We start from the raw sequence: 17,182 nt of genomic DNA on the forward strand, positions 1-17,182 counted from the left end.
GATCAGCTGACGGACGAGACACCTCAGCATTTGTATTACAAATGTCACAATGATTCTTCTGAAATCTGAATTTATGCTTTATAAGGCATGCACAACTTAATTCATCACATACAGTTATTCACTGTGGTTATGTATTTATGTTGTGTAAATATAATACTGTTTTTATTACAGTAACTGTAAATGATTCAACAGTGTTTTCGTTAACAGCATGTATTTTTAAGCAGTAAAGATAATGACTTAAATGTTGATTACATGAATTATTACCTCAACAATATATAAAAAATAACACTTAATTCATATGCAAACTGTCATGCTAGTAAAAAGCCATTGAATTTGAGCTGACCTGTGGCTTTTTAACGATTAATTTCCAAGATCTCCAAGAGGATGTTGGTCAACAAAAAGAAATTGGAAAATAATATACACGCTTGACAACTTATTCAGAGAAATGATGCTGACTGCGTATGGATTTAAAGGAATGAAGCTTTATTTCCAAGCATTTATACTGTCACTCCGAGCAAAATGGCGCCTTTTTAATTTAGCCTAAGACAGTGCAATTTAGTAATAGGGGATTGTAAGTAGCCTATTGTAATATTTAATGTATATTCAAATACATTTCTGTTAATAATCCCAGATTTAAGTTCATGCTTAATATTTCCTGCATAATTACGTACATAAAGAAATCTATTTTGTGTTAGTTCAGTTACCTGTATTGGCAGTGTGCAGTAGACACACTCATCAATGATTTCTATACATCGCTTATCCTGCCCAAAAAGACCATAAACATTACAGATAGCGTTTGAAGTATCAATTAATGTACATACATGTATCTTAAAAACTATTCATGTGTGACTAATACACAGCAAATCTGGTGGTTCTACCTCACTGTTTTGGCTGTAAGTCAATACCCTCTCTCGGTGGGAGCCGCCTGCTGGCAAGTTAGAACACAATGAGAAATCCAGTCATTTATATAGTGTCAACAACCCTAAAAACCTTAGCAACCACTTAGCTACACCCTGGTGACTGCCCAAAACACCCTAGCAACCGCAATGCAACAGACTGACAACATCCTCATAACTGCCTACCCAAGAGATGGAAAGCACCACTTCAAAAAAAAGCTATATTACTGAACCTTTTTAGGTTTGTTGATAAAATACTAATTGATAAAGCTGCACAATTAATTAAGGAACTTGACATTTCTATAAAAAGTTCAGCAGGCCTATACAAAAGGCAGGTACACATGCATGCTGCATCAATCTGCATCCATGTGTTCTGTGTGTTCTTGATACAGGAAGCCTTTAAAGTGCCTATAATGTGAAAACAACAACACACACTGAGAGCTGTAAAGAACAAACAGCACAGTGACGAAAGCACCGGTTCACCTGCTGCACTGACATTTATGCTAATTGTTTGATGCCATCTGTGGAGCAATAGAAATTACTAAAGCAAAAAGGTTACTGGCAAACACTTCTGTGTTCCCAAAACATCTTCGTGTGCCATGTGTGTTAAACATCCTATAGTTCTGTGTAATTATTCCTATCGTAATGATTTCATAATTAGTATACATAACCTCTCCACACATCCTTTCACCCAGAATCTGATTTCAACAACCACCCTTCCCTACAATCTCATTAAGTATCTCATTTGTATAGCTGTATTGAAAGTCAATACGGAGAGGGAAGGGTTTTCTAATTTGCCTGCAGCACCGTGGCACAGCAGATGGGAGACGATGACAGTTCAAGATCTAAGATCAAGATCAAGTCTCAGCTCTCTATACTGTCTGCATCAGAGACGTTGTCTTGTTGTAATATTTTATTCACATCAGTCACAAATAATAGAATGTCAGCTGCAATGCACATTGGGCATGATAGGACTGGGCGAAATTCAGAATTTAAGAATTTTCTTTCTTTCGAACCATGAGTATACCTTAGAATTGAATGCCCCACTGGATGTTGAATTGGAATGACATGAATCAATCAAAAATGACAGTAAAGCCATTTATAATGTTACAAAAGATCTACATTTCAAATAAAGGCTGTTCATTTGAACTTTGGATTTATCAAAGATCCTAAAAAAAAAATGCATGACAGTTTCCACAAAGCTGTTTTTAAGCATTAATAATAAGAAATGCCTGAGCACCTAACAAGCAAATTAATGATTTCTGAAGGATCATGTGACTGTTTTACAGTAGGTAATCTGTGCCTGTTTCTGTTTTGACACATGCTTGAGGGGCCGTTTACACGACACCATTTTCAACTAAAAACGTAAAACTTTTTATGCGTTTTGGTAGTATATTTGTGACCCTGGATCACAAAACCAGTCTTAAGGCGCACAGGTATATTTGTGGCAATAGCCAACAAAACATTGTATGGGTCAAAATTATAGATTTTTCTTTTATGCCAAAAATCATTAGGATATTAAGTAAAGATCATGTTCCATGAAGATATTTTGTAAATTTCCCACCTTAAATATATAAAACATTTATTTTTGTGAGTGGATGCAGCACAATCGTCAATAGAAATGGACAACTTTAAAGGCGATTTTCTCAATATTTAGATTTTTCTGCACCCTCAGATTCCAGATTTTCAAAATATCTCGGCCAAATATTGTCCTATCCTAACAAACCATACATCAATGGAAAGATTATGTATTCAGCTTTCAGAAGATGTATGAATCTCAATTTAAAATACCCATAAGACTGGTTTTGTGGTCCAGGGTCACATTTACACAACAACGGCATTTTAGGGTCCTGAAAAAACTTTTGAAAATGGGATTCAAAGTGCTAGTTTTTGAAACCTATACCGTTATCGAGTGTAAGGTACTAAAACGTGAATTTGTGAAAACAGAGATGTCATGCACGTGTATTACATGTTTAAGTCTAGGCTCATAGTGTTTCTTTACAAAGTGACATCGCCAACTAATGGCCTGGCATGCCTATTACAGCGTTTTAATCGCTTTCACGGATCCTTGTGAAAGGGGATCATTTTGACAATGGTGTTGTCTGTACACGAAAAATGCAAAGGAAAAACCTTCTCCGTTTTTAGTACATCATTGTCGTATAAACGTATTGTTCAGTTTCAGTTGGTTTCTATGATTTCTCATTGACTGATTAAGTTTTGCACCTGTTCTCTATTTTGTTGATTGGTTTGCCTTGCTCTGTGTTTCTTTCAGTTCATTGTCCTTTCTCTTTACAGTATAAGGTTGTTTTGTTCATGTTTTGTTTTGAGTTTGAATTGAACAAATCTACAAGATCGTGCTCTTTTTTCATCTTTATTTCTACCATGAGTGACAGTGACACTAAAGACTGGATTACTGATGCTGCTGAAAATTCAGCTTTCCAGCACAGAAATGAATTACATTATAAAATACATTAACATGGAAAACGGTTGTTCAAAATTGTAATAATATTTCACAATATTACAATTTTTACTGTCTTTTTGACCAAATAAATGCAGCCTGAGAGCCTTCCTTCAAATATCTACCAATAAAATTTTGTATTTAAAGAATGTTGATATTAATGCTGACAAAAACAATAAACTTGAAAATGTACTTTTGCATTCTGTCAACTGCAAAAATCATTCTATTCAGAAATGAAAGAAACATTAAGCGTAGCGTCAGTTCTGGCAGGTCACGTTAGTCAACTCGCATCAGCTGACTCTCAGCTGACACACGTCAACCAGTAGGAATGCAACGCCTATCACTGTATACATATATAAGCTCGTCAGTATTATCAACAGCTATAGCATTTTTCAGGAGCGAATTACCCTCCTCTATCCCCAGCTCCTCTCGTCAGTCAGGATTTGGCATTCTGATTCCCCCTGAATCAGACTAAAATTCTCTAATGTTGTACTTTAAAATGAATTAATGATATCAGCAATACATTCATGTTGGTTCTGTTCTGTTTACCCTAAAGGGGTTATTGCTGCTCTCCCTGCTCTTATCCATGCCAGGCTGCATGGATACGCAGGGAGTTCTTGCCCAGAACAGAACCATACCGCCAATCTGTATGCTAATTGTTAATCGTATTTGACGATAGTGGTCCTGACAGAGCCCTAGTTTGTGTGACTGTTTGCATGCTGATTCAAGAAAATCTAAATGCTTTTATAAAAACAGAATGTGCAATACTGAATAAGTGGATTATGCAATATGAGTCATGTGTTTTAATACAGCCTACTGTACCATCGAGTTAATCCTCCTGCTACATTATCAGGCAGAGAATTAAGCCCCATTACACGCAACAATTACACCGTAATCTATTTTTCCCTATTTCCTCTTTTTCACAAAACAATATTAAGACCAGCAATTTTGGAAAAGTATCGTCTGCGCTCATATCCGGAATGAGAAGCATTAAACCCACTTCACGTAAGGTATGTTAGATGTCATACCATTGCAGTGGCTTTTGACCTTGAATCGTAGATAAATTATGCACGTGAATCGTAACCCGACCCTGGTCTGAAGCAAAGCCAAGTAATTTTTAACAGCGTAACAGCACTATAGGCTACCTGTTCCATTATGCACAATCAAGCCTGGGCCTGTCTGCAAACAACAGACAGCCACGTGTGACACCGAACACTCTTTGGACTGGATGTGGCACCCCAGAGATGTATACAAGGACAAAAGGGAAGGACACACACGATCCTAACAGCGTGGCAAAGGCCTACCTGAACAAGTATGTGGAGGGATGACTGTAATTTGAGAGATGTGCTTGAACCAACAAAAAAAAAGCAAGCTAGAAGCAGGCCTGGTCCATTTTGCCACTGCTGCAGCTGTCAGAAATTACAGGTTGGGGCCTTTTAGAGGCTTTTTGTGGACCCTGGGGGATAAGATTTTATATGTTCCATCAGATAGGCTTTATTACGAGTCAGAGCTTTACTCAAGACCTCAATGATCCCTTTTAAAGTCCTCCAAAAAGGCTACTATTGCTGTGAAGAGGCAGCAGACGGTTAGCAGGTCCCATCACAAGCTAAACTATGGGCCTCGGCTCTTCCCTTGACTCTGCTGCCCACATCAGCTAGTATGTTGGAACTCTGTCCAATTAAAATCACTCTGCTTGGACCGTTTCCCAGTTCAACTGCATTGGCAGGGAGCTCTAACTTTCAGACTGGGAAAGATGAAAACGAGTGCAATCTCATTCAGCCAGACTAGCATTATTGATGTTTCTACTTTTTTTTAGATTTGAAAGGTGAAGATCATTACAAAGCACTCGTCTTTCAGAAACAAATTATTTGCACGATTCAGAGTATGTTTTTGAATATGTTTTTGAATATCGTCCTTTGTTGGTACACTGTAAAACAAAATTATATGATCAATAAGTTATGACAACATTTGATTTTACATTTCTCATAAAAATGTAAGCAATTTATACAAGATTCAACTCATTTTTAAGGCAGTTTAATGTAATTTAAGTTGAAATTATACTTAAAAATTTAAGGCAGCAACTTTTTTTTTTACAGTGTACAAAGACTGTGGTAGCAACTTGTGGATTGCCATCTCAGCACTAATACAAATATTATCTTGTGAAAATCAATTATAGGTGTATGGTTAATAGACTTTTGCTGATGGTATTCTGGCCTAAGCGTATTAACTCATAGACTCAAATCCACAGCCTTGGACCGAGACAGAAACTCCATACATTGTGAAAAGAAATAAAAAAATACACACAATATTTTCTAGATGCTGTGGTAAGGAAATCAATAGCAACACTGCAGTTCCAGCCCATTCTAATTGCATTTCAAGTCAGGGACGTTGGGCTCACTGTCTACTGTTTTACAAGGACCAACAGTGCTCTCTAATGGACATTTTAAAAAGGACAGACTCTCAAAGAGTTGATGAACCACATCAAACTACCTCCTTTCCTTTCACTGTCTCAGAAGATTACAAAAGGGTATCAGGTTCAGACAGGCCCTCAAAAGAAGCACTGCTTCAGCTACTTCTGTGATCCATCAAAGCACATCCTGTCTACAGTGCTGTAATACAAAGGATTAGCAATCATATCAATGACGATGCTTTGACTGATATCCTGACCAGCTTCCACATAAGATTTTTTTTTTTTTTTTATACAAAAATGTACCATAACCATATTTTAGCCAAACTTATATAGTCTATTTATTGTAGACAGTAGATGGATTTTACAATAGCAACAATAGTAGGCTATTTTGGTGGAAACTATGGTCGCCACAATACTTTCTTTTTTTTTAGTTCTGTGTGCCAGGTTCACAATACATTATATTGACTCCATTATATGAGAACTAAACTGAGCTGGACGATGACATCACTGTTTTCTCCAGAGCAGCTATATAAATTAAGTAAATGAATAACCTTTTTACAACTAAAATTAACCATCACTGAACTTTTCTTCTAGATCTGCTGTACAGCAGAAACAAACTTACAAACTGGAAAGCTACTTTGAAACAATCTGTATTGTAAAAAGCACTATATAAATAAAGGTGACTTGACATATTGATCAGCTCCTCCCCTTTTTTTAAAATAGCCAATAGCATTTTGTTTATATCACAGCTTGGCCAGAGCTGTTGAGCTTGGTAAAGCCGCAGTTTCCTCCTAATCTCTAACCGTTTCTCCTCCTTATCTCCTCCATATCGCTTTAAAAAACAGCATTCTGTGCAGAATTCAAATGGGTCTGATACGTTTTGTGGTCTGCACCAGCTTGAGTACATGATCCACTCTGTGCTATCATGTCTCTGGACCAGAGCAGACTGTGTGTTCGCGTGACACTAACGTGAAACCAGACTTCATTCACCCCAATGGAAAGCATATTTACAGTCTGAATCGTTCCCAATCCCCTATATAGAGCACTATGTGCCATATTTATACGCTTAGCGGTACACTTTTTGTCATTGTTTTGAAACACTACCTCATAGATAACAGTAAGGCTGTATTCATACTAAAAGCCAAAAAACTTCAATTTTAATTCCATGGGGGCTTTAAAAGTTGATTTTTTTTTTTTTTTTACCTGAGCGCCACGTTTTTAGAATGTCCTCTCATGTGCAAGACGCTGCAGAACAAGTGCAACGGTTAAAGATGTCTGTCTAGTGTGTGTTTACATTGAAGGACAATGGCAAAATAGCGGTAAAAACACGTTCTGTGTGAACTGTACGTTCTGTAAGACTTTAAATCCACAGAAAAACATATTTATTTATTCTTTTTAAAGAAAATAAGAAATAAATACTTATTAAAACAGGATACTTTACAATAAATAACTAAATAAAAAAAGTAACATTAGCCACAGAAATAGCCACTTAGTCAAGAAATCTTTCTTGAAATAGTAAACTGAACATATTCCTTAAAATAAATAAATAAGGAATAACTTAGTAAAGGGATTTCATGTAGAACAAACCCCTCAGGGTAAGACTTTGAGATCTGCTTACTTCATAATCTTTCTACATACTCCAAAGCTGCAATTTTATAAGGAAAATGCAGATCACACAGGGGGTCTGTGTACATGCTGTGAGTGACGGTCGTCATGCCAACGTGTGCAGGACACACTACACACACTAAGTTACACAGATGAACTGCGTGCGAGTCGAACTGCTGTTTTCAACTCTTCTGCCAATCGCTTGTCGTCCTTTTCCCGTTTAAAAATAAAATAATATTTAATAATATGGCGGCTTGTTTGGTACCGGATTTCCCAGCTGTAAGAATTGCCTTAGAACATTTGGGCGAGTTAGGTAAGAAATTGTCTTTGTAAGGGGGAAAAACTCTTTTTTACGCGCTCAAATTCATAAGCCAACTAACGTTAGTGTTACTGTAAATACTAGGATCGCTTCAGTCACACCAATTTCAATATGCCCTGTCTTTATATAATACATATTAAGAATCGAGTTTTAATTGTTCAGTGAAATAATGTAGATTAATTTACACCTTACAGATAAACGACTGAGGGAAGAAGGGGTTTCTTTTAGTCAAGAAGCAAGTCACCACCTGAGAGAGACAGCTGAAGCCATTAAAAAGCTGGTATTTACTAGTATTTACATGTATTTAACTGACTCTTTAAACTGGTCCATTCTTTACTGTGGTTTTCAAAAAAAGGGTCAATATGTAACTTATTCGGCTCATATCCGATGTGTCAAATGTTCTGTTTTGCAGTAGCCTAACGTTACATTTTAATGCCCTGTAATAATTTTCTTAAGATTGTATAAATGATCAAATTCACAATTTTTAGAGATGGAATTAATAACATATTTTTTCTTTTGTCAAAATTTAGTCAACATAGGGGAGAATTCAAATAATTTCATGACTAGTTTGAGTGATGTCAATTTTAAGTGGCATCATACTGTCTAACATGAAAAATCGGTGTGTTTCTTCTTATTTTCCTTTCTCCAATCAAAATGCTTCAAACAAAACAAATAATTTTACTTAGTAATCAATCGAACCTCAATATAATTTTCCATCCTGTTAAAGTTACACATTACCAAATTCAGATACTGCATTACAGGAATGATCAATGTAGTATGTGTTCATATCACTGTGGCAATCTTATTTAGGAATCATCAAGAAAAACAGCACGTGAGAAACTTGAGGTTGAAACCATTGAGACGAGCAAGCTTCGACATCGAAACATTAACCTACAGGATGAAATCAAGAATGAAATATCAGGTGAGTTCATCCACAAATCTTTGGAAACCTGTTGAATCCATGAAATAAAAGTCTAAATACTGTGGTAACAACTCATGGTTAATGGGAAACTGTAACTTCCTAAAGATGTTTGTTGATGTTTTTGAAGCTTGTGTAGCTGCAGCCAGAGAAGACAATGCTGCAGTGTTGAATCAACTTCAATCTGAGCTGAAATCTGTAGTAGATGGCATACAATCCATGGAGGAGAAGCAACAAATCTTTGAACTAGAAAATGCTGTTCTGCTGTGAGTCTTCAAACATGTTGACCCATGGGGATCATGGGAAATGTAGTTTCCATTATTATTTGTACCATTTTTAAAGCTGAAATGCATGTCCACATTTCTTTCAACATTAACTTTCTTGTAAAAGCAATAGGTGTGTTCGACGTCAGCTGTGGCTGCATGTAACCAATCGCTTGCAGTCGGGGAGGAGTTGAAAACGGAGACATAAAGTCGGACAGCCGGAAAGTGGTGCCTGCGCAGTGTTTGCGTTCGGGTGTTTTCATGAAGCAGAAACAGTGTTCATTCAAAAAGCGCCATATACAAGAATAAAGTTCAACATAAGCCTATACTATTAAAATACCAATAAAGTGGGTCTATATATTTGTATTGGTTTTATTTTGATAGACAAGACACAATAAAACATTATGGTTACATGAAAAAAGTTTTTACTGTTAGGAAAACACAAATGTGTGAGCATCACCTGACCTGAATGTATCAGAATAAACACAAAACACACGTGATCGTTGTGAATCCGGCCAATCATGAAACAGCTGTGTCATCTTCAGAGCTTGTGCAGCCGCTCTGGAGAATCTGCGCAGAATTGCTCTCGAAACGCTCTTGCGTTACTTTGATGACATATATGTCATAGTCACATGGCGTCTGCACCATCTTAAAGGAATAGTTCACCAAAAATTTAAAATGGGTATTCAATATGGGTAACCAAACAGTTGATGGGCCCCATTTACTGGGCCCATCAACTGTTTGGTTACCGACATTCTTCAAAATATCTTCTTTTGTGTTCAGCAGAAGAATTCATACAGGTTTGAAACAACTTAAGTATGAGTAAATGATGACAGACAATTTTGGGTGAACTATCCCTTTAAGTCCCTTTAAATTTCTAGAAAGTCGAATTGGTCTGCGAAGTGACACTTCACGAGTTCACACTTACATATAATTAGTTCACGAGTTCACACGTACATGAAATCAGATGTAGTAATTTATGCGTATTTGGCGTGCTGTCTGGGACAGGGCTCCGAGCTCGGAATATGGCCTGAACCCAGAGTACTCCCCCATCCCAGGTTTGGGATAGGACTAAGTGAGGAGATGGGGTGGTGGAAAACTCTCGTAGAACAGCGGTAAAAACTGCTGTATATATACCTCTTGATGTTAATTGAGATGACTGGATGAGCTCCTCCCATAACGATTAGATTAATTATCTGAACGTTCTTCTCCCGAACTTTGTTAATAAGACATCATATCAAGTCGAACACACCTAAGGGCGTTTCAAGGGCTGTCTTTTTTGTCTGACCAATAATGAGCATTAAGGAAACCTGTTTGAAAACAGTCATTATTTTAGCAATTCTGGTGCTATAGAAATGACACACTTTAGCATTAATAACTCACAAACAAGTGATAAAATGCATGTTTACTAACTTGAACGGGTTAAATGCAGAGGACAAATTCCGAGTATGGGTTACCATACTTGGCCTTCACATGTCACTTTTCTCTTGTCATTATATTTCAGTCGGGAGATAGAAAACATTAAAGGAAACTATGGAGATGCTGTTGATCAGATGAATCAGCAGCTGTCAAAAAAAGCTGGTACAAAGATACTGCTAACGGAAAAACAGAATGAGATCCAGTCAATGAAGGACAAAATTGTCCAGGTGGAAACAGCCCAACGGGATCTAAAAGAAAACATGATTCAGAAGAGGAAAACATTTGCTGAAAGCAAACGAACTGTAGGAAAGGAGGTAGACTGAGCATATTTTTTTCAAACAGGATAGATTTCACTCAAAAGCTGGGATTTAATTCATATGTTCCTTGTTTAGATAGAGGAAACTGTTCTTAAGATTAAAGGACAAAGAAAAATCAATGCAGAAACACGCAGTGAACTGGTTATCATTACATCAGAACTCCAAGACAAGGAGGAGACAGTCACGCAGTGCGAAAACGTAAGAATCTACACATGATGTAAAATGCCAAAACAATAATACAATAATGTTGGTATGGGATGATTTGTATGGCAGGCTTTATTCATTTATCTGGTTTCAGCATATCGCCCAGATGGAGAAGAACATTGCTGGACTGAATACATCTAAAATAAAGTGCGAAGAATGGCTTCATGAGGAGAGCAGTAAGATAGAAGAACTTGATCGACAAAAGTAACTTACTGCTAAACAGTTGTCTTTTTCTGTTTTCTTCACCTCTGGTCAACAGAAATCAGCTTTGTTATTAATAATCGACAGGGAGTTTCATGAGCGAGAACTGCTTGAATTGACAGAAGCATTTGAACAGAAAGTTCAGGCCATTCAGGAGCAGATGTTAGAGGTAAGTGGAGGCAGACATCTTTGTAAAACTCCTGACAATAAACGAATGGCTGCTTCGTGTTTAATGCACTCTTTTCGTAAAGGGATCAAAACCCTCAAATCTCAGTCTTTAGATGTCAGATCTGAAGCATTGATTTCCTGCCTCTGGCAGGTCCCGCTGAGCAGCCATCACATTGAGCTTTTTATAATGCTTTTCTTCAAAGACACAATGTGCATAGATGACCTTTAATACAGCTGAGTGCTGGACTGCCCTTAGATGTTATATAGTTCAAGCAGTCAATATGTGTGCGCCTGGTCTGGATATTTGAACTGTCTATCCATCTATCTATCTACCTTCCTACCTTGCAACGGTATATGGTGACACTGGTTATGCAAGAGGCTGTCGGTGTACTGTTTTTAACTAAAACTAAAACTTTCGTTAATTGAAATAAAGCTTGAATAAAATATAAATATTAGGTGAAAAAGAACAAATTAAAATTTGAAATGTATTAAAATTACAAAAATTAAAAGAGAGCTAAATAAAAATTAAGAAAAACCTACAGAAGACAAAAGCATGTAACAAAATTACTAAAACTTTAAAATTAAAATTGAAAACATAAAAAGCAAGCAAATAAAAAATATGAATAAATAGTATATAAACAACACTAAGGGCCAGATTTACTAAACATGGCAAATTACCGTGTGAGCATAAAAGCGTCGATGGGAGTGGAACGTTCTCCGCGTGATCTACTGACGACATGCAAATTAAAGAACAGACTCAGTCAGATCATTTCCATAATGACCAACACAATCTACCAAGAGCAGCGCGAATTAGCGTCTGGTTTAAGACATGCTTTTTTTGGGTGGCAAATAATGGTGCAAATACCAGTAGCGCAAACCTTATTAAATCGAGTTGCGTGATTAATAAATACTGTCCTCACATAAATGTGGTGTCTGAAAGGGAAACTCCTACAAATGCATATGCAATAAGGTCAGCCACAAAAAATAACTGTGTTTTCAGCGCAAATTTTTCACTGCGCGTCTTTAGTAAATCCTGACAGTAGTTTTTTAACACCAAAAGAGGGATTGCGCTGGCGCAAGATGTTAGTAAATCCGGCCCTAAAACAAAACTTTTACCTGTGCGAAAAAGGTCAAATTTGGTAAAAGGTGCAAACATTATAAATGAAACGTGCTTAATAAAAACTGTTCCTTTAATAGCCTTATTTAATAAACGTATTCCTAGTTTTCACATGACGTCACCCTTTTATAGGAACGCCCACCTGGAGGGCAAAACAAAGCTTTCCTTCATTGCCTGCCAGTCATTTTTAATGTAGTATAATGTAGTAAGACAGTGATAAAAGACCAATTTCAATATACACCTTATTGATGAAGCATATATAGGCAAGCAGATAACTGCAACACAGTTTCAAGTTAAGCATTTTTCCATGGAAAACCATTATAAAGAAAACGCGTAGCCATTTAACCGTTGCGTTCATTTTATGGGCTCATCTGCTCGTCTATTTATTGTATACATCATCAATAAGGTGTATACTGAATTTTACAGTAATAAAACTGATATTTTTTTATTTTATGCAAAAATATGATATAAATATTGTTTATTTTTTAATGATATATTATTTTAATACATAATGTTTTTCATGTATATAATATTACTTTTAATATTTAATATAATAGATCTTCAAATGCTTGATTTTGAGGTGACTTGGATTGCCCATCTAAGCCATCTGTAAAGAGCAGGGTGAAGTCTGAGACAGAGTAAGGATCTGTGATTTCTCCTCAGATTGAAAATGAGATCAAGGAGGAACAAGAAGTGAAAATTGCTCTATCAGAGCAGCACGCTAAACTGTCAGACATCTTCAGCACTCAGAGGAAAAAGGAAGATGACATGATTGCTGAAAAACACAGTCTGTCCAAACGGTACATTTGTCTCTTTAGTCCTCTTTCTTCTTTGCTTCATCCTGATGACTAACTTGAAATGTATATTTAAAATGATTGTTTTGTTCCAGGTTAGAGGAGAATAAACTGAGACATGATGAAGACATTATATCCATTGCCAAATGTAGATTTGAAATGAAAAACATGAAAGAAGAGACGAGACAGCTTCATGACGCTAACATGTATGGCCCTGTCTTTTGTTTTATGGTTTTGTCTTACTACATTACAACTAAATTGTTTCATACCTTTATTTGAATGGTTGTCTCTCAGAATCAGTGCAGATATGTTCAGAAAAACTCTTGAGGAACAGGAAGTTCAATTGGCCAAACAGAACATGATCAGGTCTGTCTAACATGTTATTTTAATATTACTTATGATGATATATTATACTTCTTATATACTTGATGATATCTATCTTCTATGGAAGACTAACCTGAAAAACATACTTGAGAAAACCCAGGTAAATTTGTTAATTGCATAATAAAGAGAAACTTGATATACTCTCTGAATAGAAGAAGCAGTTTATCTTGAGTAAAGCTTCTCTTTATTATGCAATTGGCAGTGGGTTTTTTTTCTCCATTTATCTGGGGTTTATAAATTAATTTCTGCATTCTTATTTTGCTTCTCACGTCAGTTGATCTTAAGGATATTTAGGTATTTTATCTGGGACGAATAAAAGACAACAATACTATTGCAATGTAGGAGAAAGTTCAGTTAACAAGTAATTAAAAATACCATTTCAAATAAATTTACATTTTTTTAAACATGTTTAATATGATCTGCAAATTTAGTTAAATATCATTAGACAGCTGACCATGAGAAATCAATAAATTATGTTATATTTCCTCAAATCATTACCTTTCCCCCGCCTTTTCTTTCTTTTTTTCAGTTGTCAGCCAGCGTTTTTGATCATTTTCACAAAACTTTCATGGCCCCCAGAAAATTGTGTTGTATGAATAAATAGAAAGAACAGAGTCTCTGCTTCTAAACAAGAAAAAGTTCCATAATTTCCATAAAAACGCAACATTTTGAAAAAAACAAACAAACTGAGAATATCGCGTTTTTGTCAAAGACTACAACACATGCTTCTTCTTCGTCTGTGTTTTGATCCGGAGATTCTGTACTCTTTCAGAAGATGTCTAATAGCGCCCCCTACCATATAACAGTGAAAGCATGTATTGCTGGAAATTCCATCAATGGCGGGGAAATACTTAACATGGTCATTATTATGACATTAACATATTTGTACCCAGGGCAGTAATTGAAGCTGAAAGAGAGAAAATAAGTCAGTCTCGCAAAACTCTAAAAGAGGAACACAAGGAGTATGTAAGGAAGATGAATGCATCCATCGAACAAACAGAGAAGAGATTTGGAGAGCTTCTCGAGGAGGTCTGACAGAGTCACTTATCAGTAGTGGTGGCAATACAAACAGACATAGTTGTATCTAAACATGCTGTTGTTTTTGCAGGAAAAGAAACTCCAAGACCATATATTATTGAATTCAGCGATAGAGGATCTGACTGAAGAGCTGTCCAACACTGAGGAAGAGGGAAAACAACTGGAAATGAACTACCAGCATGAAATTCTACAGCTCACTGTACAAGAGAAAATCCATATTTGTATACTTATTATAAGCTCAATAAAACATTTTAAGATGGATGTGGTTTAGCTAAGTGTGCATAACTGCATCTGCAAACTAAAAATGTATGTCTTGTTGTGATTCAAAAGAGGGATGCAGAACCGATCGCTCAAGCTCATATGGAGAAAGAGCAGGAGCTCAAGGTCAAGGAGTCGGTTTTAGAGGCAGTGAAGTCTCAGTTAGACATTGACCATCTCAAACATCAGACTTTAAAGAACCTCATAACAGGTACAAGCCCATATCTGGTAGGCGTTGAATCCACATGTACCAGATGTGGCCCACATCTAGGCTGACAATATGTTGCTGTCTGGGTTTATAATTGCAAAAGATTGAAATGAGAAAGAATAGAGATTAGCATAGCACAGTAAATTGATGTTTGGTCAAATTGAATGGCACTTAACTCAGATGTTTTTGTAAGGATTTTGTTTTTCCCTTTACCAGAGTTGGAAAACCAAAAGAAAAATCTTGAGCTCTCTATTCAGAAGGTCACAAAGCAGACTGCGGCTCTCCTACAACCAAAGGTTAATATTTACTCAGCATTCACATTTCCAAATTGTGTGCTAAATTGATGGTTTTATGCTACGTCTACATTAATCCGGATAGATTTGAAAACGCCGGTTTCGCTTCAAAAACTCTCTTCAACGACTCTAGCATTTTCATGTGTTTTTCAAAATGTTCTCGTCCACACTGACGCTGTGTTCGAATATGACTACTATGCCTTCCATACTATATAGTAGGCGAAAAACAGTATGTTTTGTGGGTTCCACATGTACCAGATGTGGGACAAATCTGGGCCGATACTATGTTGCTGTCTGGGAAAGCAGGCACATACTGGTATAAACAGAGTGCATCACATGACTAAACACATAATTGTTTTCAAATACGTCTTTTTTCACACTACATTGCCGTTTTCAAATGTATCCACTTGGGAAAGCATTTTCAAAAAGTTTTTGCAGGACAAAAACAACATCTTAGTGTACGCAAGGCTAAAACGTAGAGAAAAATATGCGTTTTCAAATGTATCCGGATTAGTGTATGTAGAGTCTATTTGCCTTAGAATCTATTTGTATGTTTGCTGCCATGTAGGATGATCTGAAGAAACAATTGATGACTTTGAGGGCCAAGCATATGGAGACGTTAACTTCTAACGCTGCAGAGATCAGTGCAGTGGAAAAAAGCATCTATGAGAACAGGGTCATGCTTGAGCAAGTTCAGATGGAAAACAGTCGTCTGCATATGGTGAAAACTTGCGCTAATCAGCACAGACACATCAGCACATCGCTTGAGATGTTTTTGCAACAGTGCTTTCTAACAGCTCTGTACTTGCAGTGCATTGAACAAATGATGGAGGAAATATTGGATGCAGAGAAAGACAAGGAAAAGTATATGCAGGAGGCCAAGTGGATGACGGAGGGAAAGCAGTCCCTCTTTAGTGAGTCTTTTGACAATCACTTAGCCATTTTAAAGTATAGTGCTCTTAGTTTAATGATCCAGGACCAATCATGTGTCTTTTCCATCCCTAGAGAGTCTAATAGACACCTGGACTACAGATATGCTGCTTACTGAGGTACAAGAAAACAAGCAAAATATACAAATTAAGCTCAATCAGCAGCACTGTTGGTATGCTGTCGATTATTACTTGACTTCTCCCTCCATTTGTTATAAAAATACAAAATTGTGTTTAAAGTAATGTACTTACAGTGAAAGTCTAATGGAAGAGTTGCACATTCCTACATTTAAGCTCTCCTTTAAACTGACGGACGGCGACAGATGCTGGAATGTTCCTTTAACTGACGAACTTGCATGTTTTATGTTGTGGCTATTGAAAAGTCTTTTCTGACCTTGATGTTTTGATGAACTTTACTTTACAATAAATGAACTAATCACGAGTCTTTTATATTAGGAATCTGCAGATCAAGACCAGAAGATTGTGGAGAGCATATACAGTCTCATAGTAAGGATTCAAGAAAGAAAACATCACATCAGTGACGTCAACAACAGGCTGGAGAAGGAGTTAGTGGGGATGAGTTCCATGTTAGAGAAGCCAAACTAGAAAAGCCAGGAAATAAACATTTACACTTTATATTAATATGGAACAGCATTTCCACTATTTCCAACCAAGATTTCAATCTTTACAAGCAACTTCTAGCTGATTTGAAATGTCTTACTAGAAACATTTATATTGATCATTAGTAAAAATGGTACAAATAGTTTGTACAGTTTGTATTAATCCTTGATAATGATAGTTAATAAAATATCATCGTTCATTGTGTTCATTTTAGATCACAATGCATTGACTTATGTTAACAAATACAACTTTTGATTTAAAAAATGTACTGTTAAATGCGTGACATCAACTAAGATGAAAAAAAACTGTATTGTTTATTGTTAGTTCATGTTAACTAGTGTTACATGTTATTAATTTCCAT

The 17,182-nt window shown here is 36.4% G+C and overlaps 2 protein-coding genes across 2 annotated transcripts; both read left to right on the forward strand.

Annotated features, from left to right (window-relative positions):
* Positions 1-5,825: 5,825 nt before the first annotated feature.
* LOC311071758 (coiled-coil domain-containing protein 175-like) lies at positions 5,826-13,567 on the forward strand (the record flags this gene model as incomplete). Its single annotated transcript, XM_084096297.1, has 10 exons — positions 5,826-5,960; positions 8,499-8,610; positions 8,738-8,873; positions 10,375-10,603; positions 10,682-10,804; positions 10,905-11,014; positions 11,099-11,180; positions 12,960-13,096; positions 13,186-13,296; positions 13,385-13,567. The coding sequence occupies 10 exons, from the start codon at positions 5,826-5,828 to the stop codon at positions 13,464-13,466; spliced, it is 1,257 nt and encodes a 418-aa protein (XP_083952423.1). The 3' UTR covers positions 13,467-13,567.
* Positions 13,568-14,502: 935 nt separating this feature from the next.
* LOC311071876 (uncharacterized protein) lies at positions 14,503-16,865 on the forward strand. The gene is made up of 7 exons (XM_084096453.1): positions 14,503-14,711; positions 14,843-14,981; positions 15,195-15,274; positions 15,840-15,992; positions 16,083-16,185; positions 16,277-16,320; positions 16,657-16,865. The coding sequence occupies exons 1-7, from the start codon at positions 14,565-14,567 to the stop codon at positions 16,804-16,806; spliced, it is 816 nt and encodes a 271-aa protein (XP_083952579.1). The 5' UTR covers positions 14,503-14,564; the 3' UTR covers positions 16,807-16,865.
* The last annotated feature ends 317 nt before the right edge of the window (positions 16,866-17,182 follow it).

This window comes from Abramis brama (genome assembly GCF_963993115.1).
Source record: "Abramis brama genome assembly, chromosome: 21".
Classification (NCBI taxonomy): Eukaryota; Metazoa; Chordata; class Actinopteri; order Cypriniformes; family Leuciscidae; genus Abramis; species Abramis brama.

Excerpts from the sequence above, each read along its gene's own strand:
- LOC311071876 (XM_084096453.1), top strand. The coding sequence starts at position 14,565 with ATGCTGTTGTTTTTGCAGGAAAAGAAACTCCAAGACCATATATTATTG. Across the intron at positions 15,275-15,839 it reads CGGCTCTCCTACAACCAAAG|GATGATCTGAAGAAACAATT; the intron begins GTTAATATTTAC and ends GCTGCCATGTAG. Across the intron at positions 16,321-16,656 it reads CAGATATGCTGCTTACTGAG|GAATCTGCAGATCAAGACCA; the intron begins GTACAAGAAAAC and ends CTTTTATATTAG.